Source organism: Bubalus kerabau, chromosome 22 (assembly GCF_029407905.1).
Source record: "Bubalus kerabau isolate K-KA32 ecotype Philippines breed swamp buffalo chromosome 22, PCC_UOA_SB_1v2, whole genome shotgun sequence".
Lineage (NCBI taxonomy): Eukaryota > Metazoa > Chordata > Mammalia > Artiodactyla > Bovidae > Bubalus > Bubalus kerabau.
This window is the reverse complement of record NC_073645.1, coordinates 10,198,295-10,223,161: the sequence shown is the minus strand read 5'-3', so window position 1 is coordinate 10,223,161 and position 24,867 is coordinate 10,198,295. Positions and strand designations below refer to the sequence as shown.

Sequence of the window (24,867 nt, the reverse complement as noted above, 5' to 3'; positions counted from 1 at the left end):
TCCTTCAGACATAGTTGGGATATCAATATTACTGTTAGATGGCATGTGAATCATAGCACTGTCCCAGAAATCATAAATGTGGTTTAAAAGTTCAGTGTTCTATTAAGTCCACCCTGTTCTATATTATTTGGGAGGTGACCAGAAAACACTTGTGAGTTGGTGTACTTCACGATAGGTATCCGGGCAGCACAGCTATGAGTAAAATATGAGTTATGGAGTCATGTCTTGCTGACCTTGTTGAGAAAGACTAATTCCTACAAACAACAAATAAAATGAAGCAAAATTTCAATTTTTCTCAGGTCAAGATGTAATCCATCAAGGGAAAAAGTCAAACACTGTCTGGTCTTAAAAATAAGAAAAAGTGATCTCCTGGTGTATCTGATCTTCTGAACTGCCCCTGTGTATGCCACAGTCTCCAGGCCAGGACATTACAGTGACTTACTCAAAAGTTTATACTAAGCTGAAAGCAAAGGATAACCAGCATGTTGATGCCAGTAACTTACCAAATCCTGTTATCAAATCAGGCCCACTGCTCACTGTAAAATCAGTACTCACAAATGTTGATAGGAGGAAAAGGTGATTTTAATTAGAATGTCAGTAATTTGAAGAGATAGTGGATTCAGCATCCCCCCCCAAACCTACCTCCAAAGATTCTGTGGGCCATGAAAGATTTTTAAGGGGAAACAGGGATGCAATCTTGGTTTATCATTGATATAGGAGATTAAAGTCATCTCCCACTGGGCACAGACTTGTGCACAAGCTTGTCAACTCTGTGATTTTTCTTTAGATACTCTCTTGTTCACACAGTTGGTTTATGAGATTACTGAAGGGGAAGCTAAGGAAGAGATCTGGTCACCTGGTTAATTATGTATTCTTCGTTTCTATTTCTTTGATCTATAGATGGAACCAGCAAGTAGGCAAAGTTGGCCAAAATATTGGTGTTTCAGCTTTAGCATCAGTCCTTCCAGTGAATATTCAGGGTTGATTTCCTTTAGGATTGACTGGCTTGATCTCCTTGCTGTCCAAGGGACTCTCAAGAGTCTTCTCCATCTTCATGCTAACGTAGGGTGCCATCTTCTTAGAGCAGAAGATGTCAGCATGGGTCTGTAGTATCTATTTTGTGACCATTACAGTTGCCCATTTACATATATGGGCAGAACAAGCTATAATTATTTTGATGCCCACAATGATATAGATTATTATGAGCAGTAGTGTTAATCTCATTCTCTTAAAGCCAGATCTTGGAACTGTGCTAGCCATAAGCTCAGTATTGCTCAAGATGGAGCAGTTTATGTCATGGCTGCAGTCTGGTCATCATGCAGTTAACATTTTCCCTCTGATGGCAGTTACAAATCTTTTAAAAAAACTCAGGAATGTATATCAGATACTGAGTCTGTGACTCTATTGTCCTAATCATTAGCTGCTTGGGCCTGCTCTTTTGTGATTCAGGGAGACCTGGGAGACCAGCTTTTCTGTAAACTAGCGGCAGGAGACATGGAGGGACTTTTGAGTTGATACCTGGGGGTGGCGGGGCACACAAGGTTCCACTTAATTCCAATCCTAGTCAAAGGTTTTCTGGTTTCCTGCTCTATTGCTTTAGCCCTCATTTTCTGTTTCCTTTATACACATATCTAAAATTTGCTAATTTGAACTGTCAAAAGATAAACTGAGGCATATTAATTTTTCTTAAAGTTTATTTAAGCAAAATCGATTCAGACAAGACAGCATCCCATTGAACAGATAGAAAGGAGCTCCAAGGAGCTGTATAGAATGGAAGACGTTTATAGGCAGAAGGGAAGTTATACAAAGAAAGAAAAGCAAAAAAAAAAAAAAAAATTGGTTATTGCAACATTACTCTCCTTTAGAGGATGTCAGGAATCAGGCAGATTGCCTTACTTGATTCCTAATTAGCTGGTTTAAGAGTCCATTTCTGGGAGAACTGAAACTCTCTCGGTTTGTTGACATGGCTTAACATAAATGGATGTATGTGGGGCCTGTTGTCTTGTTTTAAACAGGATACATTTCAATTTTTTAAAGTTGTTTTTCCTGATGACCCATTAACTTCTAAAATTTTTAAGATTCTGAGTTTTTAACCAGTTTTCCAAAGAAACCCATTTCCTTCCCATCACCGTGCAAGCCAATAAACTCAATTAGCTTCTTTGTCTTCTTTCAGATCTTTCCAATTGACCCTCATTTGGCTCCAGTCATTTCAACATCACTTCATCATTTCAGAAAGCATCGTAGACCTTATAGTATGAGAGAATGTGGGATCAGATGGCCATCAAAACGTGCATGGGCCATAGGCAGCTGGGTACACATGGCTATTTGAATATATATTTAAATTAATTAGAGTTATGTTAAAGGAAAACTGTATTCCCCAGTCCTACTAGCACAGTTGAAGCCCAGTGGCTAGTGGATGCCATAATCATCATAGAGGAACATTTCCATTGTTGTGGAAAGTTCTGTTGGAAAGCACTGGTTCAGACCAGAGAAACCAAACAGCTCTGTGTGTAAGTTTAAGGCACTGTAGAGCCCCATTTAAGCCATTCCATGTTACTCAAAGTTGCAAAAAGTTACTAATGAACTAAAAGATAAAAATTCTATTTCAATTCAACATTTTCTCTCTACTACTTACCTGAGCATAGAGTGTTCCCAAAAGCAGACAGGAGAAGCAAAGGAAGCGAGGAACCTGTCGATGGGACTCTCATTCTGAAGAACTCTACTGCCATTTCCCTCTATAAAGGTGTCATCTGCCAAAACAGAAATGTGATGAGTTAACAGTTTTAAGTAGCCTTTTTAAGTTTTTTTCTGCCTGACATTTTAATGCTGTTTCCTGTGATCACAAATGAGCCAGAAACTGCTGACAGAGGGGATATGTGTGACAACATCTATTTTAAAGTACTAACACATAGCAGGTATCTGGTTAATCTAAGTTGTCTATTTTCTTTTTCTTATCTCCTGGCTTTGATTCAAGGCTAATGTAATTAAATGATCATCCTGAAATAGATGAGCTTCCAACCAATGTTAAAGTTTTTATTAAAATATAGCATGTTAAAAAGCACACAAATCCTGAGTGTAGCTTAATTAAATGTCACCAAGTGAACACACTAGGTCATCAGAAAAGCAAGAGAGTTCCAGAAAAACATTTACTTGTGGTTTATTTACTACGCCAAAGCCTTTGACTGTGTGGATCACAGCAGACTGTGGAAAATTCTTAAAGAGATGGGAATACCAGACCACGTGATCTGCTTCCTGAGAAATCTGTATGCAGGTCAAGAAGCAACTGTTAGAACTGGACATGAAACAACACACTGGTTCCAGATCGGGAAAGGAGTACATCAAGGCTGTATATTGTCACCCTGCTTATTTAACTTATATACAGAGTACATCGTGTGAAATCCCGGGCTGAAAGAAGCACAAGCTGGAATTAAGACTTCTGGGAGAAATATCAATAATCTCAGACATGCAGATGATTCCAACCTTATGGCAGAAGGCGAAGAACTAAAGATCCTCTTGATGAAAGTGAAAGAGGAAAGTGAAAAAGTTGGCTTAAAACTCAACATTCAGAAAACTAAGATCATGGCATCCAGTCTCATCACTTCATGGCAAATAGATGGGGAAAGAATGGAAACAGTGAGAGACATGATACTCTTGGGCTCCAAAATCACTGGAGATGCTGACTGCAGCCATGAAATTAAAAGACACTTACTGCTTGGAAGAAAAGCTATGACCAACCTGCTGCTGCTGCTGCTGCTGCTGCTGCTAAGTCGCTTCAGTTGTGTCTGACTCTTTGCGACCCCATAGACAGCAGCCCACCAGGCTCCCCCGTCCCTGGGATTCTCCAGGCAAGAACACTGGAGTGGGTTGCCATTTCCTTCTCCAATGCATGACAGTGAAAAGTGAAAGTGAAGTCACTCAGTTGTGTCTGACTCATAGCAACCCCATGGACTGCAGCCCACCAGGCTCCTCTGTCCATGGGATTTGCCAGGCAAGAGTACTGGAGTGGGGTGCCATTGCCTTCTCCAATGACCAACCTAGACAGCATATTAAAAAGCAGAGACATTACTTTGCCAACAAAGGTTCGTCTAGTCAAAGCTATGGTTTTTCCAGTAGTCATGTACGATGTGAGAGTTGGACTATAAAGAAAACTGAGCACTAAAGAATTGATGATTTTAAACTGTGGTGTTGGAGAAGACTCTTGAGAGTCTCTTGGACTGCAAGGAGATCCAAGCAGTCCATCCTAAAGGAAATCAGTCCTGAATATTCATTGGAAGGACCGATGCTGAAGCTGAAACTCCAGTACTTTGGCCATCTGATGAGAAGAACTGACTCATTGGAAAAGACCCTGATGCTGGGAAAGATTGAAGGCGGGAGGAGAAGGGGATGACAGAGGATGAGATGGTTGGATGGCATCACTGACTCAATAGACATGAGTTTGAGTAAGCTCCTGGAATTGGTGATGGACAGGGAGGCCTGGCGTGCTGCAGTCCATGGGGTCACAAAGAGTCGGACACAACTGAGAAACTGAACTGAATTGACGTGAACACACCTGTGTAACTCTCACTGTTTTAAACCCTCAAAGCCTTCTGTGTGCCTTCTCCCCATAATTATCTTTTCCTTATTCTCAGAAGTAGCCTCTATCATGACTTCTTTTTCTGTGAATTACTTTGTTCTGTGTTGTTTTATTTTCTTATTGATGTACAGGTAACTTACAGGGTTGTGTTAGTTTCTTCTGTACAGCAAAGTGATTCAGTTTTGTATAATATACATATATGTATATATATACATACACATATTCTTTTTCCACATTTTTTTCATTATGCTTTATTACAGGATATTCAATACATTGTTGTTCCTTGTGCTAAACAGTACGGCCTTATTGTTTATCATTTTGTCCTATTTTTGAAATAGAATTATACAGGGTGAGATTTTTATGCCTGTCTTCTTTGGATCAATGTCATGTTCCTGGAATGCATATTGTTGCATATGGTTATATTCTCTCATTTCTTTTGCTGTCTAGTAAGCCACTGAATGAACATACCACCATGAAACCATTGGTTGCTAGATTGTTATGAACTTTCTTATACAAATCCACCATAACAGAACTTTGAGAATTTGGCACCTTAAGGAATACTTTCACCAGTAACAGAGGACGCAGCGATGTAGACTCATATGGCAGTAACTACACTTCTCTCAGCTTCCAGTAGTTCACACCCTGGCTTTCATTCAACTCAGTCACCACAGTGTCCAAAGGCAATGCCAGTCACTGGGGTTGAAACCAGGATTTCATCATCTGTTTCTGCTCAGAGAGGCACTGGCTTTGGGGGATAGCCTGGAAAAATAACCTTGATATCTGGGTACATGTTCAGTGCATCTTTATTTTTATTATTTTAATTAATTAATTTGGTTGTAATTAATTTGTTGATTAATTAAGTAATCCTGGTCATGCACACAGGATTTAGTTGCAGCATGTAAACTCTGCACTGAGGCATGTGGGGTCTAGTTTCCTGATACGAGTGAAACCCAGGCCCCCTGCATTGGGAGCAGGACCACTGGAGAAGTCCTATGCATCTGTAATAATAAAGTCCCGAGTTGCCAAATGGAAGGAGAGATATTGGGCAGAATCTTAGGTGAGAAAGGGACACAGAAGATCCCGTATTTCTGTTTCATGGTCAACCTAAGAATTTTTTTTTTTCTTTTTTCACATCTTGATGCATAGCAACTTAACTATGTATATTTTGTTTTTCCCATGAGCTGAGTAAAGGAGAAAGAAGCTAGGGATTAAAGATCAAGGAGAGCTCTTTTGTTCTCACTGTTGGCACATCTAGCCATAACAGTCTGATTAAGACATTAGTTAGAAAATGAAGAGCTGAGTGGATTCAGGGAGAAAGAGGTCTTGCTTTCTCAGCAGGCTCTCGAAGCTTAGATTAAAAACAATCATTAACAAATATAAAGGGCAGCACCTATGCAACAGCTTCACAGGCAATCTCAACATGGTAAAGGAAGCCTTGGATACGGAGAGTCTGGAAAGCTTCTGACCACAGCAAGTAGCTTTATATGCAAATTGTGCATTCCCTGTGAGGGACAAGAATACATTTGGACATTCACATAATTGTAATGTCTAAATATCATCGGGATTGGGATTTTTAAAAAGAGTAAATCTTTAGCACCTGTCACCACCACCACCATCAACACTGTTGGGTTGCACCCCCCAGGCCTGTGAGGCCTGTGCTTGTCCAGCTTCAAGACAGAAGAAGGAACCCCAGTCAGTGACAAAGACGTCAGTGGTTTAATGGATCGGGGAACTTACACGTCTGAAGCAAGGTCCTGGAGCAACACCCCACTATGTATGGTGGACGGCAGGGAGGATATGATGACAGGTTTTGCCCCCAGTGGGAAGGGGAGATTACCTGTTGTAGCGGAATGGATGTCAGGTTGGATCATAGGTTACCAGGAAAACTAGCAGAGGGATGCAGTCCTCACTGCCCCCTTTGATAAGAACAATCACTAGCTGAGGTCTGGGGCAAGCATATAGGAAGGTCACTCCTGTGAGTCGGGTGTAGGTGAAGCAGGCACTGATCCAGCAGAGGATGTACAGAGAGCAAAGAGAACAGCCATCTTCAGTGACCTGACTATGTAGCCACCACCCTAGATTTACTTGAATCTGAACCTCTAGGATTGGGGACCAGGAATCCTGTTTTTCAGAATTTCCAGGAGATTCTGATAGGCATCTGATGTGAAAATCACTTCTCTAAATAGAATCAGATATCAAATTGCTTATCTTTGCTCTGAAGGATGAGGTTAGTTACTTAGATTGCATTGTTTTATAGAAGAGGTGACTTTTCATATAAAGAGGTTCACTGTTTTCCTTTATTTCACGTTCACTGAAAAAGAAGTTGTGCCCTAGATAAATGTCTTGTTTGGAAGCAGCTGGTTCAAGATAAAGACACGAGATCCCTGAAGCTTCATAAAAGACTGATAAATCTGTGTGTGGTAAGGTCAGGTCTGACACAGTGGCTCCATGTTTTACACAAGCAGAAGAGGCCTCAGTCATTGCCTTGGGATATGATGTACTCATATTATTCATGGGACTACTGTGGTGAATTACTGATCTCCTAACTCTTCTATATGAATTTTATGATGCATTCATTTACTGATATTTATGAAGGCAACAGGGGCAGGGGGCAACAGATGATGAGATGGTTAGATAGCATCACCAATGCACAAACTCTGGGAGTTAGTGAAGGACAGAGGAGCCTGGAGTGGTGCAGTCCATGCATTTGCAAAGAGTCTGACATGACTTAGTAACTGAACAACATCTACAAAATGAATATTCATAAATATTTATTGAAGACATAGCACTATGTTAGGTTTACTCTACATATGAGGCCACAATGGTGAAAGATAAAGTTTCTGACATTTAGATCTTATTCCTCTTTCACTTTCAGCTATTGCTTATTTTTTTTTATTCCTGCAACTGTCTTTTTTCTCTTATTACTGTATATCTGCTGAAAATCCATATAAAATTTATATTGTTAAATAAATAACAATATTTTATGTGCAGCTACAAGCCAGCAGTCTCCACAAAAGGATGTTTTACAAGCATAGTGCCTAAGAAGCAACCTATTTGTTTTCTCATTTCATACATGATATTTTACATGTTTCAATGCCATTCTCCCAAATCTTCCCACCCTCTCCCTCTCCCACAGAGTCCATAAGACTGTTCTATACATCAGTGTTTTCTCTTTATTTTTTTTTTGTTTGTTTTTTTCTTAGTAGCTTTTGACTGAGTTCTTGATGGCTAGCTTTGTTAAATGTCTTACTCTCATAAAACGAAGCCATTTTGTAAAAAAAATATCCCTTGAAGAGCTTGCTAGCAGATTACTTTGGGCCACAGAGCATTTTCCATTCAGATTCCTTTGATTTTTTTTTCATAATTGATCTTGTTCAGAGAGATCTTCCTCAAATGTCAATCTGAACTTTTCTTTCCCCAAATCCTTGAGTTTCTCCATATATCTTTCAGTCCAAAGATCAAACTCTGTAGGCTATCTCTAAAGGCACAGGGTTCTAGAACCTTGCCTTCTCTCCTCTGCTTCTGCACACCCCGCCGCCCCTCATCGAAACAAGCTCTAAAGTTCTCTGATAGCCGCAGGCGAGTTCATTGTAGCTCCTTGGCTCAGAGAAATCCTCTGCTCAGAATGGCTTCTCACTAACTCCTCTCAGTCTTCAAAACTTAGTTCTGTTGCAAGAAAATTTCCCTGAATACTTATGGACTCAGATTCTTATAATTGTGCTATCATATTGCAGTGCTATAGTGCTCTGTACTGCCCTCTATTTGGGGGGCTCTCCCCTCTAGACTAACCTCCTTCAGGGCAAAGCATATGCTCAAAGTACCTGGGATGAAATAGACACTGAATTAATGTAAAAATCCACGAGATCAGTGGGTTTTTTTTGTTTTTTGTTTTTTTTGCTGTTTTGATTCCTCATTGCCTGATACATGAGGAGCATTAGATACTCACTGAAAGAATAAGTGAATACAATGAGCTAAGGATACTTTCATTTGTTGTCTTCTGAATACTACATATTGTGTGAGAATATTACACATGTCGTGGTGTATTTATTGATCTAAATGCATGAGCACTAATTGCTGATGAACAGTTTTAATAATGCTGTTAATTCTGAAAATTAGTGATGGGACTATCCAGGCAGTTGATCTGTGATTTTTGAACCATTACCCACAATGATATTTAGCCATAAAATAACTTAATGTAAAATAACTTTAACTTAACTTAAAATAACTTAAATAGTCCTCTATATTTGTGCTATCCACTATGTAGCTATTATCCACTATGTAGCTATTATCCACATGTGGCAACCACTCAATTCACTAAATTTGAATAATTTAAAAATGTACTTTCTCAGCCTCATTGGGCTTCTCAAGTGGTGCGAGTGGTAAAGGACCACCTGCCAGTGCAGGAGATATAAAGAGATGCAGGTTCGATTCCTAGGCTGGGAAGATCCCCTGGAGGAGGGCATGGTAACTCACTCCAGTATTCTTGCTTGGAGAATCCAATTTAAGTTTTCAGTACCCACATGTAGCTAGTGGCTGCCATATTGCAAGCATGAGTGAAGTCGCTCAGTCGTGTCCAACTCTTTGCGACCCCATGGACTGTAGCCTACCAGACTTCTCCATCCATTGGATTTTCCAGGCAAGGGTACTGGAGTGGGTTGCCATTTCCTTCTCCAGGAGATCTTCCCTACCCAGGGATTGAACCCAGGCCTCCTGCATTGTAGGCAGATGCTTTACCATCTGAACCACCAATACAGAATATTAGATTTAATGATATGGTAACAAGTCTGGGGAAGGAAATGGCAACCCACTCCAGTACTCTTGCCTGGAAAATCCCATGGACAGAGAAGCTTGGTAGACTACAGTCCATGGGATCGCAAAGAGTCAGACATGACTGAGTGACTTCACTTTCAACAAGTTAATAAACTGGAAATTTACCCATTTTGCTGTTACTTTTTTGAGTAAAATTTTGAGAAGAAATGGGCTTCCCTTTTGGCTCAGCTGGTAAAGAATCTGCCTGCAATGCGGGAGACCTGGGTTCAATCCCTGGGTTGGGAAGATCCCCTGGAGAAGGGAAAGGCTACCCACTCCAGTATTCTGGCCTAGAGAATTCCATGGACTATACAGTCCATGGGGTCACAAAGAGTCGGACACAACTGAGTGACTTTCGCTTTCGCTTGAGAAGAAATATGGTAGTCATAAGGAAATGCATTTCAAAACATGATGAATACTTTGACATATGTTTGCTTATTGAAACCAAAAGTGTTTGCTAAATTAATGCCAAGTGAATGTTAAAGAAGATACTCATTAGGAGGTCAAAAAAAAATCTGTAACTTTGAACTTCAGTGTAATTCAGTATTGTTGTAGTTTCCAATTTTTGGTAAAATAAGCATATGTATAGAATTTGTGTAAGTTAATACTCTTTTGTTTAAAGCTAGTTGCATTTGGTAAAAGTTTTTTCCAGTACATGTAATTCTGTAGGGTCATTTTCTTAAGTCAGTCTGAGGAATACTAGATATGTATAAAGCACAGGATACTAAATGAGGATTAATGAAATCATCATATCTTGGTGCATGTATGCTGCAAGGTAAATACAGCATAATGTGTACCATTTAAATATAGCATAGTGTGTATCATTTTTGAAAGCTTGAAGGAAAGGGCAAAGTTTTACATGAATACTTCATTTGTAAAACATTTAAGATATGTGTACTCTAAATATAATACCATAACAAACAGTGTAAATGTTTTCTCAAACTTTTTTATTGCATTGTTAAAGTTTGCTTTCGATAAGGAGAAACAGAGTTTCTAAACTCTATCCCCTATTGTACTGAATAAAACTATAGGAAACAGAAATATATAAGCCATAAAAGCTCACACTAGATAAAACTGTGATTCCATTTCTATTGGTTTGTCTAAAACAAGATTTCAGGAGCTTGAAACCTCTTGGGTCAAACTGTCAGCTGTTAGAGGGTTTTTCAACATAAGATTCCCTTCACCATTGTAAAGTTGGATTAGATTTCTTCTTGTACAAAATACAGCTTTACTATATAAGGGAATATAAGGAAAGTGGTAAAGAGAGAGGTGATATTTTCCTTTTCCTGCCCTGATCTTACAATCTTTTCATCCAAAACATAGAACAGATCACTGTGGTTTAAAATACCTCCTTTTCTGGCAATAGACTTTTCTTGTGGGTTCTTTCTTTTCTCTCCTGATATGGATGGGGGTCCTCATAGCTGAGCTAATTCTTCCCATTCTCTATTCCTCTCTCTCTCTCTCTCTCTCTCTCTCTATTTTCCAGGGTGTACAGAGCAATAAACAGAGATTGCTCATGTTTTCATGTTGCCTTTATGGTTCTGTGTCCCAAGTTTTATTTGTTTGGGGATAATGAAAAGGCAGAGGAACCAGAGATGCGCTGCATCATGGAAAAAGCAAGAGAGTTCCAAAAAAACATATATTTCTGCTTTATTGACTATGCTAAAGCCTTTGACTGTGTGGATCACAGTAAACTGTGGAAAAATCTGAAAGAGATGGGAATACCAGACCACCTGACCTGCCTCTTGAGAAATCTGTATGCAGGTCAGGAAGCAACAGTTAGAACTGGACATGGAACAACAGACTGGTTCCAAATAGGAAAAGGAGTTCGTCAAGGCTGTATATTGTCACCCTGATTATTTAACTTATATGCAGAGTACATCATGAGAAACACTAGACTGGAAGAAACACAAACTGGAATCAAGATTGCCGGGAGAAATATCAATAACCTCAGATATGCAGATGACACCACCCTTATGGCAGAAAGTGAAGAGGAACTAAAAAGCCTCTTAATGAAAGTGAAAGTGGAGAGTGAAAAAGTTGGCTTAAAGCTCAACATTCAGAAAACGAAGACCATGGCATCTGGTCCCATCACTTCATGGGAAATAGATGGGGAAACAGTGGAAACAGTGTCAGACTTTATTTTTCTGGGCTCCAAAATCACTGCAGATGGTGACTGCAGCCATGAAATTAAAAAGACACTTTCTCCTTGGAAGGAAAGTTATGACCAACCTAGATAGCATATTCAAAAGCAGAGACATTACTTTGCCAACAAAGGTCTGTCTAGTCAAGGCTATGGTTTTTCCTGTGGTCACGTATGGATGTGAGAGTTGGACTGTGAAGAAAGCTGAGCACTGAAGAATTGATGCTTTTGAACTGTCGTGTTGGAGAAGACTCTTGAGAGTCCCTTGGACTGCAAGGAGATCCAACCAGTCCATTCTAAAGGAGATCAGTTCTGCATGTTCACTGGAAAGACTGATGCTAAAGCTGAAACTCCAATACTTTGGCCACCTCATGCGAAGAGTTGACTCATTAGAAAAGACTCTGATGCTGGGAGGGATTGGGGACAGGAGAGGAAGGGGACGACAGAGGATGAGATGGCTGGATGGCATCACTGACTTGATGGACATGAGTCTGAGTGAACTCCGGGAGTTGGTGATGGACAGGGAGGCCTGGCGTGCTGCGATTCATGGGGTCGCAAAGAGTCGGACACGACTGAGCGACTGAACTGAATGCCAATGTCTAGTACATACCAAGAAGAGGCATGGCACAAATTGTGCTACCAGACAATTTTCTCAACCACACTAGAAAGTAGGTAACTCAGTAGACAGAAAGTGAGAAAAAGAAATGGGTCACATAGATAGTATTGCTGGAACCAGTATTTAAACACAGGAAGAGACCATGCTATCTAATATTGCATTGCCTTCCTGGAAGAGTGCCCTCTGTTCTTTCAAAGTCAACTAATATCTTCAAGTTGGAGGTGAAGATGTTTCCCTCAGCCCTCTTAGTGTCCCTTACTGAGTCTGAGGGCTTCCCAGGTGGCGCCAGTGGTAAAGAACCCACTTGCCAATGCAAGATGCCAATGCAAAAGATGCATGTTGGATCTTTGGGTCAGGAAGATCCCCTGGAGGAGGGTTTAGCAACCCACTCCAGTATTCTTGCCTGGAGAATCCTGTGGACAGAGGAGCCTGGTGGGCTACAGTCCGTAGAGTCAGAAAGAGTTGGACAAGACCAAAGTGACTTAGCATGTACGCCAGCTAGGTCTGAAAATTAAACTGACAAAGATTAACAGGAGAAAAACATGACTGTAATTATTTAATATACATTTTACATGACACAAGAGTCTTTGTAAGGAAATGATAAACCCAAATAAAGAAACCTGAGTATTTTCATGCTTGTTTTGGTGGAGATTGGACAGTAGAAGTATGTAGGTCAGAAGAGCGTAAGTCAAGTGCGAACTGGGGGAACTTATTAGCAAGGCCTGTCTGTTGATCTCAGCATCCCTTTGTCTTTAGAAATAAGGATGTCCCTTTTCTTAGGATATAGGGAGGCATCTCTCATAGGAGAATTTTTTGACCTGTTTCTGGGGAGAAGGGAGATGTCAGGATGACCTTCTTACTTCTGCCATTTTTTTTTTCATTCAACTTCAGTTTAACATATTCAGTATGCCAAGGTGACATATTTGGGGCTCATGTGTCCTCAACCCCACCAAGAGATATAAGCCATGATAATCATTACCTACATTTTCCAAAATGGTATAAGAATATAACTGAAAACCATCACTTCTACCACTGCAACTTGACTCCCGCTATTTCAGGTCAGTTCTTCAATCATGAAAGAATTATTTTTCCCCCCTGTTTTAGAGATAGTCCTTGCATTAAACAGAAATGCTAAAATCATAAAACATTTTATTTTATTTATACATTTTATTTATAGTGAATAGATTACCTGGAACAGGCATTTCTCCAGAGATCTACAAATAGCTAACAGGCAGATGAAAAGATGTTGATCGTTAGCCATCAAGGAAATGCATATCAAAACTATAAGGAGATTTCCCTTCATACATGTTTGAGAAAAAAGTGTTAGGTATTCAGCCACATCTAACTCTTTGGGAACTCATGGACTGTAGCCTTTCAGGCTCCTCTGTCCATGGAATTCTCCAGGCAAGAATTCTAGAATGGGTAGCTGTTCCCTTCTCCAGGGGATTTTTCCAGGGATAGAACTCAAGCCTCCTGCACTGCAGGAAGATTTTTTTTTTTACCATCTGAGCCACCAGGGAAGCCTGTGGTTATAATAAAAATAAATTAACAAGGGCTGACAAAGATGTATAGAAATGCTATACAAATGGAATGCTCATTTGTTGCTGGTGGGGATATAAAGCAGTATAACCACTTTGGAAAACAGTCTGACAGTTCCTATAAGCTTTAACATAAGACTTATCATATGATGGAGTGATTCTACCCCTAGGTATATACCCGAGGGAAATTAAGCAAATAGGCACACAATAATTTGCAAATAAATGTTCATAGCAGGACTACTTTTTTTAAAGATAGAAAGCAGATCAGTGGCTGCCTAGGGCTGAGTAGGGAGATGAGTGAGGATTAGAAGTGAGGCTAGTGAGTTCAAGTTTTCTTTTTGGGGTGATGAACATGTTCTAAATTTAAGTTGCACAACTCTATGCATATACCAAAAAAATATTTCATGAAATGCTTTAAATGAGTAAAGTTTATGGCATGTAAACTGTATATTATTAACATTTTTTAAAAAGAGATGACTGGAAGAATAAATCTCAGTACTGTTTAAATTTGATATTGACCAGACCTATCCAGCAGATATTTTTATATATTTCTTATAAATGATCTATTGTTATTCCATATAAATGTTTTCATTTTAGCTTTGTATTTTATTTCTCTCTATTCTACCAAAGCCCCAGTTTAGTACCTGGAAGAATAAGGACAAAAGATTGATTTTATAAATCTTTCATTATTGCCTAAAAATCACCTTTTCTAGACTGATAAACTTCCTTACTTAGTGGAAATGATGCTTGATGTTCCCTTCACATTCGATCCCTGGTATGAAAACTATTCTGTCCTCTGACTGTCTCCTTCTTAATGCCAAAGGATGTGACAGGGAGAGCTGGACAAACTTAGAGACTTGAGAGCTGGACAGACTTAGATTCAATGGTGCTTCAACCTCCTACAGGCTGTGTGACTCAGGGCAAACCAGATCACTTCTTTAAGTGTATTTCTCCCTACTGCCTCCAGAATTTAGTCAGCTTAGAGATGATGTATGTCAAGTGCTTGGCATTAGTTAGCTCCTTAATAGAAGTTTTTAATTTATTAACCATGACTCTGTCTTCCAAAAGAGGGCATAGAACTTATAACTGCCATCTGTGTTAGTTCTGGAACATTTGAGAGGCTCTTGCTACTATCTTCCTTCCTCAAAAACAGATCTCTCTCCTACCCCCAGTCTTGTGGCTGATGCCTGAAATTCCATTACTATAGGTTCCTTTCATCACTTCAAAGTATTTGATCACTGTGTAAATAAAAAAAGGGATATTAGAGTAAAAATATTTTAAACAATTATATTCCATGTCTATATCAATGTAAGTGAATTTTTCTTCCTTTTCTTATTAAAACAAACAAAAAAACCCTTTAGTTGTATGGCAGGTAAGACCCAAAAGACTCACAGAGTAACTGAAGAGGAGCTGGAAAGGGCCCTGCTTGCTTTGGGTAGCAGCCTCCCAGTTGCATGTAGAGTAGGTCTGTGTTTCTGGTGGGACTTAGAGGGGAAAAAAAAAAAAACAACTACCCACTGTTGAAACATTTTTCAGTCCTGGTAATTTGCTAAATTCACCACAGTGATCACAGGAGATGAGTTTCACAATCCTGCCTTGGCTGGCCCTGGCTGGGTCAGTGGCCAACTCATCCATCTTCCTCCTCTTTATGAATCATCCTGGGTAAAAAGGACAATGGACAGGAGATGCAGAAAAGCCTCTTTTCTCCCCAGGATAATCCAGCTCTAATTCCTCAGGAAGGGCAGCTTTGGGCCATTTTAAATCAAGAATATTTTTGTTTAAGGCCCCTGGTTTGCCTAGTTTGCACCTCCCAGCAAAAGCACTTACTAGGGGGTAATTGCTAAACCTGTTTATCCCACCAACCAAAGAGTCTATAAATTATCTCCTAAAACATTCTAATTAAGCAAATTTTTTTTCCCTCTAGGAAAACAAAGCCCCAGATTACTAGAATACAAGTTGTCTGAACACATGTGAAAAGGAGAGATATAAATTCACTGTTCCAAGGTCATCTTCACAGCCTCACAATGATGCTTTGATGTCACTTCTTGAAAGGCCTTGATTGGAATTTAAGTTGGTTGTTAGAAGTGTTTTGAGCTCAGTTACTTGAATACAATTTAAACTTTTCTTTAGGGAAAAAAGCATTTTGCTTAATTTACAAAAGTTGGTTTGCTTAATTTGTACTCTTAATCATGAAGGGAAAGGCTACCCACTCTAGTATTCTGGCTTGGAGAATTCCAGGGACTGTATAGTCCATGGGGTCTCAAAGACACCTAGTGACTTTCACCTTCACTTTCAGTCATGATCGAGTTCAAAGACAGAATTTAAAGGCACAAATCAGAGCATATGCCATTTTCAATAAAACTACTGAAAATAAATCAACAAAAGCTGGGCAGTTACTTTTAGCTGCTTTGGTGATAATGGTCCTTTTGTTTTGGTACACAGGAATATATAGATGAAGTTTGAAAAATATTTAGCAGCAGAATTCTGTTGGCAGTTCATTCTCACTGAAACATAAGCATGTTGATTTTATGGTTTCAAGATTTCTTCTGTTTACAGTAGACAAGATATAAAGGCAACCTGAGTGTCCATGGATAGATGAATGGATAAAGATGTGGCATATGTATATATACATACAATGGAATATATTACTCAGCCATAAAGAAAGAATGAAATCTTACCATTTGTGACAACATGGTTGGATATAGAGGGTATTATGCTAAATGAAATAAATCAAAGACAAATATAATTTTGCTTATATGTAGTATCTAAAAATAACAAATTAAATATTTCCATCAAATCTAATAGCTATGTTTTAAAGCAGAGTAAAAGCAGGAGTTGTAAACTCAAAGCATTACAAGGAATGGCAAGTAATTGTATGAATAACCTAGCATAAGATCCAGGGATTCAGGGAAAGGTGGGCTTGTGGACAAATAGGAACATATATGTAAATGCACTCAAATTCAAAATTTTTGAGAACCTTGACTGGTCAGACAAAGCATATCTGCAGGCTCAACTGACCTACAAGACACAGATTTGGGGTCCCTAGTCCAAAGACATTTAGTTTCTACAGGACAAAACTTGGACAAAATTAATGGTGGTGAGATGCGGGGAGATAAGTGATTCTAGAGATTTTAATACTGTAATTTCTCTGTTTCTTAAAATAGATGAGGATTTTTTTCTCTGATTGATGTCTGATATGTGTACAGTAATGAAATAATTTTGACTATAGGTTTACCTAAAGATAGCAAATATATTCTATTAATAGGTGATGATTGTTTTTACCCTCTTAGAGCGAGGTTTGTGGTTTTTTAGTCCTTCTTATTTCTATTGCTATATTATTTTACATGTACATTTGAGATGCAGAATACGACTTTATGAAGGTTGGTGCACCAAGCAAGCCCCATGCAGGTCCCTGTGGGCATGTGTGCATGCTCACTCAGTTGTGTCTGGCTCTTGAGACCTCATGGACTGTACACCCCAGGCTCCTCTGTCCACTTGATTTTCCCAGCAAGAATATGAGTGGGTTGTCATTTCCTTTTCTGGGGGATCTTCTCAACCCAGGGACGGAACCTGCATTTCCTGCATTGGCAGGCAAATTCTTTACCTCTTAGCCACCTAGGGAGCCCATATTGGTCCTTCCACCACATTAATTTAAATATAACATTTTTAATATGGCTCATGTTTTGAGTATTATTAAGGTGAACCTTTAAGATAAACTGGGAAGTGAGATATTGTTGTTATCTTTTTCTGTGGAATGGTCAGGGATAAATACATAAGTAAATTCCTAAATAGGTACAAATTCCTTCAAATCCATTTGAGGTAGGAAAGAAATCAAAGGCTGGCAGGTACACTGAAGTGGCCTACAGATTTTTTGCAATAGAATTATTAAATATTAGTAACATAGTAAAACCAAATTTTGATTAAAATAGCTAATTAAATAAAATAACTTGTGGGAAACTGATGGTTTTATTACTTGATGCCCAAGAAATTAACTAGTCTACTTTTTTGAAAGACAACAAATAAGTAATCAAGCAGATAAGATTTTTTAAATGACCAGACTTTGTGACACGTATGAGACGGATTTCAGATGTCTGCAGATTTATACATATTGAATCATACAAAATCGATTATGGATTAAAATGTTATATATTTTATTCTAACTCTTGATAGTTACCTACCTTTGGGAGCTAAATCAACTCCTCATTATAAAGAGTTGTCATTAACCAGAACATCTAGGTTCTTTTTCAAGGTACATACTTTGGCATTTTTACGTACAGCAAATAAGCACTGGGTTTGTTATTTTTGACAATGCTACCCCAAATCACTTTGTTACATGTCCCTTACTGGCATAAGCTCTATACTGTGGTACAAAAATATCAAGAAGAAATATGTCTGTTAACATCTCATGAGAAAGGTCATTTGTAATATGAATTATCTGTGAAACTGAACTTCCAACTGGGGGAGTACAACTTTTAAGGTGCATAGAAGCAAATGAAAATATTAAAAAATCTGTTTCAGTTAAGATCTGAAGTATACATATATATGAAATATATTAGCATACTAGATATCAATATCCTATAATAGTAATACTATCAATAGTACTAACATTAGTTATATTAGCTTAAATATAGTCACTTCCTTAAAATGAATTAGGTTTTTACTATATTTTCAACAAAAGATTGAGAAAAGCAAGCTCCAATCAGAAATCGATCTGGTGATTACCTGGCAGTGTAAAGCACCAAGAGGCTGTCAGTTTCTTTTGTGAGAAGATTGTGAGATGTAACTGATAATTCAGTTTCTCTGCCACAGTAGGTTGTTGCACATAATATCCTTAGACCTCATCAGGCCTAAGAGAATGGCCTGACACACCATAGGAAATAAGGTTCTGTGTGCTTAGCTAATGTCCCAGCACTGCATGGAAAAGCAATCAGCTTTGCAAGCTGTGATTGTATTAAGGACTTTTTTTTTTTTTAAAGAAAAGCTTTCTACTTTTAGAATTCTGAGAATTAGAGTTGAAAAGTCATACATATCTCACTTGGATTAGCCTACCTTTACCTGAGATTCAGGTATCTTGTTTGTATCTTATCAAATGGTCCCAAACAAGAAGTCTTGGGATATCAGCAAACATTAAAACATACTGTGATATTAATCAATAATATGAAAGGACAATGAGCAGGCACCGATTAAGGCTGATCATTTATTTCCCAAAAACATGCCCAGTCCAAACGGAATAAGCCATAAAGTGGGATTTCCAAACCTGTGTTCCACCCCACTACCTCTACTATTGTTATGAGTGTATTTGTGATTTTATTTGCAGTCTGCCCATACATAGGAAGACTTCCCTGGTGGCTCAGATGGTAAAGCGTCTGCCTACAATGCGGGAGACCCAGGTTCGATCCCTGGGTTGGGAAGATCCTCTGGGGAAGGAAATGGCAACCCAATCCAGTACTCTTGCCTGGAAAATCCCATGGACAGAGAAGTGTGGTAGGCTACAGTCCATGGGGTTGCAAAGAGTCCGACACGACTGAGCGAATTCACTTTCACTTTCATACATAGGAAAATGCAGGATGCCAGGGTTAAAACACGATTCTGAGTGTAGTAGATTTATATTCTCATTCTCCATCAGTACTGGGTCCAACCATGAGTGAATTGGAAACGAAGAGAAAAATCTATTCTATTCAGCTTAGCAGAGTAAAGGTGATTGCTTGTATTATCTATTTCTAATTTATTTTCTAATGCAAATAGTTATTAGAGCTCATTTGCTCTGTGTTGAATTTAAATTATTTGTGGGGAAATTTATGTGTTAATAGGATTTTTTTCCACTAAAATTGATAACATTTTTGTCCTCCTCATGTGCAATTTTTGCTATATATAGTGAATATAGAAATGAGTAAAACAGTCCATGTTTAGAGTTCCCTATCGACTAAAAGTGGGAGTAGGGAGTAGAGGGTAAAAGTAAAATATACTGAAAGTCACTCAGTCGTGTCCGATTCTGCGACCCCATGGACTGGGGCCTGCCAGGCTCCTCTGCCCATGGAATTCTCCAGGCAAGAATATTGGCATGGGTAGCTGTTCCCTTCTCCAGGGGATCTTCCCAACCCAGGGGCTGAAGTTGGGTCTCCCTCATTGCAGGTGGATTCTTTACCATCTGAGCCACCAGGGAAAGGAAAAGTGAAGTAGCTCAGTTGTGTCCGACTCTTTGCGACCCATGGACTATAGCCTACCAGGATCCTCTGTCCATGGGATTTTCCAGGCAAGGGTACTGGAGCGGGGTGTCATTATTGCATGACAGTTTAACAAGTGCTGTCAGTAATGAAGTCACAGTACCTATAAGGCATTACTGGGATACAGAGTTCTCTGTGGGGAATAAAAATAACAGGAAGCCTAATGTCTCAATATCCAGGATGGTGCTACTGATACCTACCACAGAAAAAACATGGTTGGATATATAATACACAAGTATTTGTGTAATAATCAGTTAAAAAATTATATCCATTCCTGTAATTTCTTTAGATTTGCCTTTTTGCAAAGGAAAAGAAAAAGTATTAAGGCCCTATGGAACTCTGAATAGATTAACTTTTGTTAAAAAAAACATCAGATACTAAACTCAGCCTAAATTTTACTTTTCAGTCTGCATTAAACAATGCACGTTTTACTACAAAAAAGAACATTAAAATTTAATGGTTTTCAGTTAAAAGTCTTTTAGTGAAAGCTTTGGGATACAGCAACTACAATTTTGAAGTAACCTAGCCAACTCTGAGTTCATATTAACAAGAACTACTACAGATGTCAAGGAGTGTTTCATCCCCTCCAGTAAGGCAACACATATAGAAAGCATGGGGAAATGAGCACTATGAACAATAAAACTGTAAAACAGGTAGCAGGAAATCGTAGAGAGCAAAACTTTAAGAATCAGTTATCCATTTAAGGTATAAAAACCTTGCAAAGGGAAAATATTTCTAGGCTTACTTTGTATTATTATTATTATTATTTCCCTCTGTATTGGCTTTTCTTCTTCCAAGATCAACTGGTTACTTTGGTGTTTCTGGGTGTTATCTGGGTTATTTCTGTTAATTACTACTTATTCTATCATACAAATGTTTGTCTCCACATCCTAAAGGCTTAAAGATAAATCAGGCAGTAGCTCTAAAGGTACCTGGTAAGCCCCACCTCCCTCCTACTGATTTTTAAATGTCTCATGGGTATGTATATTAGAATTAAATGGCTTTATTTATTGCTTGTAAAAGGAAAGTAATAACCAATTGAGCATATTTCAGGCTACAAGAATACCTTTAAACCTGGGTGTCAATTATTCCGATAAAATGGTGACAGATAAGCAAATTTTGAAATAAGAACTAAAAGGCATTTTAAATGCTTAAATGTTCCTGAGACTAAAATTTTTAATTCCTGATTTTGGTTGACCAGATGGATACCACCTGTGTAATGGAAGTGAGTTTCTAGGAAACTTGAGAGCTTTACTGCATGAAGCCTTCCACTATTTAAGAAAATAATTGATTATTTAAGACAAGTCCAATGCTGTGTATAATTCATCCAGATCAACTAGACCCCTACACAGTGATTTTGGGGAAGAACATGAGAGAATTATTTAGATTCAATTAATTCAAGACTATTGACAAATAGGACATTACTGAGATACAGTCTCATCAGAGCAGATTTAAGTAACTTAGTTGACCCTAGAACTGTCCTAGCAAAATCATGCTCAAGGCCAGGCCAAAATATTGCTGGAAGGGTGGGATAAGTAAAACATCACACCAATAAGGTGTGTCCTTAGCTTCAGGAAAAAAAAAAAGAGACAAATAACACAAGTTGAGAATTATTTGGTTAGCTCTAACATACTGAAGTAATTCCAAAATTTACAGTAAGACAATGCTTAAACCAATACAGCATTCTATTGCCCCTGAAATAGGATTTTGTATCTTAAATGGCTTACCAAAAAAATACATCTTGTAATTCTGAGGTAAACATCTTTATTTTCTTACGCAACCAAACATGTTAAACTATCTTAGTATATTACCATTTGAACAGGTCATCTTTTAGTCTTTATGCAGTTTTCACATTGTTTTACTCAGTATTTTTAAAATGGACTTAACACCTTGTACACATTTAACAATACTATATAACCTTTGTAATCTTATTTGGTATATAATCATGTTGTTATTTTTGTATATTTACAGGGAATTAAAGTAAACAGACCCACTCCCCCCTCCCCCTACCCCACAATTAAAAGTAAAGGAAAAGACAACAAGAAATGAGATTAGGTTCTAATCATTCAAGTGTGGGGTTTCAGAAGTCAGCTTTTGGCACCTACCCATCCTCTATGCTACAGAAAACCTTTGTAAGACTACCACCAAATATTTTCTAAAACCTTTCAAGAAGTTCCAGTAGATTTCTGGATTTGTTCCTTTAAAATCAAGATACTCTGCCTTTGCTCAGGAGGCAGCATGGCAATCTGATCTGCAGTCAGCTGAAGAACCTGCATGATCAAAGCTGCCTTTTCTTGATCCTGGGGGGTTACTTGGCTCTGCCCAGGACTAAAACTGCTAGGCTGGCCTCCACCTTGCTTGCCAGCTCCTTGCATGCCCGCCCCCTGCATGCCAGCTCCTTGCATGCCCGCCCCCTGCATGCCAGCTCCTTGCATGCCCGCCCCCTGCATGCCAGCTCCTTGCATGCCCGCCCCCTGCATGCCACCTCCTTGCATGCCCGCCCCCTGCATGCCACCTCCTTGCATGCCCGCCCCCTGCATGCCACCTCCTTGCATACCTGCCCCCTGCATGCCAGGTCCAGGGTTTCCCACCCCTGAAATGCTGGGAACCTGTCTGGGTCCCTGAGGACCACCTGCCCCCATATTAATAGGACCAGGACCCTGAATTCCCCCAGTCATAGGGCCTCTCGAACTGGGGCCAGGGCCCCTCATCTCCATTCCTCTTGCATCCATGCCTCTCGCTTCCATTCCTCTGGTTTCCATTGCACAGGTCTCCATTCCTCTTCTCTCCATCACTCGTGTCTCCAAGACCTCTGTTTCCATGGCTCGAGTCTCCATCCCTCGAGAGTCTCTGCTGCCTCTGCCATCCATAGGTAGCCCCCTTTGGTCTATCATAGGTCCTCTGGGCTCACTCATGAGCATTCTAGGATCTGCTAAGGGCCCTCCCCTCATCTCATGTGAGGAAGGGCCCCGGCTGTCATGACCAGCGGCATGGTGCATTGGAGGACCCTGATGTGGTGGGCCAAGATAGCCTCTGGGCTCCACTTCTCCGGTGACTGAAAGCAAAGTCCCTCCACGTGGGTCATTTGGAGCATCCCCTAACAGTCCTCGAGGAGGCAGGCCACCAGCAGTCATAGGCCCACGAGGCATAGGAGCTCTGGGATCAGATATCTGCACCTGCCCCCGCTCTAAGGGCACGGGACCAACCCCTGGCATTCCAACTTGGGGCTGCATTGTTCCGCCAGGAGTTAAGGAGCCAGGGCCAGGAACTGCGGCTGGCATTGGGCCTTGGGGTGGAATTCCACCTTGGATAGGGGTCTGCATCAGAGGAGGGATGTCTTTCACAGGTCTTCTGGCCAAATGTTGAGGCTGAGGGGCCGGGGGGTTCTGCTGGTTTAGCAGAACGTTAGGTCCAGGACAGAGCCCAGGGCCAGGGCCAGAAACGGATTGAGATTTCCCTGGGATGAGTGGTGTGACATGAATTTTGCGATGCAAAATTTTCAGAGCAATCTCTGGATCCATGATTCTCATCACTACTTGTGCCTGCAACAGCGCGTAAGCCAGCTGTGGGTTTTGAAGTAACATATTTCGAGCTTCCTGGTGGCTGTTTTGGACACAGAGTTTCATCTGCTTCATCAGCTCAAACATTTGCTCCGGGGGAAGACTAGCGACTGCTCTGGTAATCGACTCAGGAGCATCTTCTGGATCGATAGGGTCCCCGTAGGGTGAGTCAATGATAGGCGCTGCAGGCCCTAGGCTCTTTAGCTCCTCCTTGTTCTTTTCACTGGCAGCATTGTCCACCCGAAGCGCTCTCCCGCTGAACTCCCGCCCATTAAGGTTCCGCATGGCACTAAGTGCGGTCTCCTGGTCTTGGTACTCGCAGAAGCCATAACCCTTAGGTTTGCCCGTCTCTCTATCGTATACCAGCCGGAAACTCACAACAGAACCAACCTCCGAGAAAATGTCCTTTAACTGCTCCTCAGTCGCCTCATACGGAATGTTCCCCACGAACACGGAACGCAGTGACCGATCCATTGCCGGGTCTCTCACCGCCAAACTCGACATGATTCCGGTCGCCACACAGCGGAGAGCGGCTTCTTCGAGTCGTCCTCTTCCAACCCACACTTCCGCCGAGCAGCGGAAACAACTTTCAAGTTCCGGGTAGAAACCTCTCTACTCTGTTTGAATCGTTCCGCTAATCCGCAACATCTGCGCCTCTATGTTTTCCTAACTAAACTAATGCTTTCTGTCCTTGGTCCTTCCTGAGGCGCATGATTCATTTTTCACCTCTTATTCTGCAAACTTTTCTACGGCGCTCCACCACCCTCTCCGGGAAAAGCTTGGTGTGGATCGACCACAGTAAAGATGGCCGCGTCAACTTCACCATGGTAACGCGGAGAGGCCGCTTTCTACGATGTCAAGGGCGGTTTTGCTTCCGTTTGACCGGCGGGAAACCGCTAACGGAAAGCGATTGAGGCGGCGTTGTCTGTGTTCTGGTAGAAGTATTTCCGTGTATCAGTTTCTCCTTAGTAGAGTACCTTTAAGCTATATTTAAAATCACAGTGCAGGCAATGAGGGGGAAATGTAGTTATTTCAAAGCAGACTTGGAGTTTTCTCATTAAAATTAAAAAGTAATAGCTTGTTTTAAAAACGCATTTTTGGACAATAACTCCTCAGAAATACAAGCTGAATGCGTGTGCTAGCTCCATCCCCGCCCCCATCCTGTTGCTTCAGTCAATCCCTGAAGAGAGGTGTCTGGTCCTTACACGTTTATTTTTGTGCGCGCACTCAGCAGTCGATCTTTTCAAAATAATATTTTTTCTTAGTTATATTAACCAATATTAATAATTTATTGAATTTTATGGCTACAGCGGATTAGTTAAATGCATTTAACCATTCTTTAGGCATTTAGGTTGCTTCTGATTGTTTTTAACTGATGCAATGATTTCGCCACCTCTGTTATGA

General features: G+C 40.0%; 2 protein-coding genes and 1 non-coding gene across 32 annotated transcripts in view; 2 read left to right on the top strand and 1 right to left on the bottom strand.

Annotated features, from left to right (window-relative positions):
- PRKG1 (protein kinase cGMP-dependent 1) overlaps positions 1-24,867 on the top strand; it is a 1,681,227-nt gene that overhangs the window by 1,048,522 nt on the left and 607,838 nt on the right. The gene's annotated exons all lie outside the window — the stretch shown is intronic.
- CSTF2T (cleavage stimulation factor subunit 2 tau variant) lies at positions 1,651-24,139 on the bottom strand. 3 transcript variants are annotated; one of them, XM_055561136.1, is made up of 3 exons: positions 22,461-24,138; positions 2,636-2,750; positions 1,651-2,246 (listed from the first exon to the last, which is right to left on the bottom strand). In XM_055561136.1, exons 1-3 carry the CDS (start codon positions 23,965-23,967, stop codon positions 2,216-2,218), a joined length of 1,653 nt encoding a protein of 550 aa, XP_055417111.1. In that variant the 5' UTR covers positions 23,968-24,138; the 3' UTR covers positions 1,651-2,215. The 3 variants fall into 3 exon arrangements, with proteins under 3 accessions (XP_055417111.1, XP_055417110.1, XP_055417109.1); XM_055561135.1 differs by having other exon boundaries at positions 1,700-1,761; XM_055561134.1 differs by lacking the exons at positions 1,651-2,246; positions 2,636-2,750 and having other exon boundaries at positions 18,313-24,139.
- TRNAC-ACA (transfer RNA cysteine (anticodon ACA)) lies at positions 19,019-19,090 on the top strand. Its single transcript has one exon. It is a non-coding gene; the product is annotated as a tRNA-Cys (tRNA).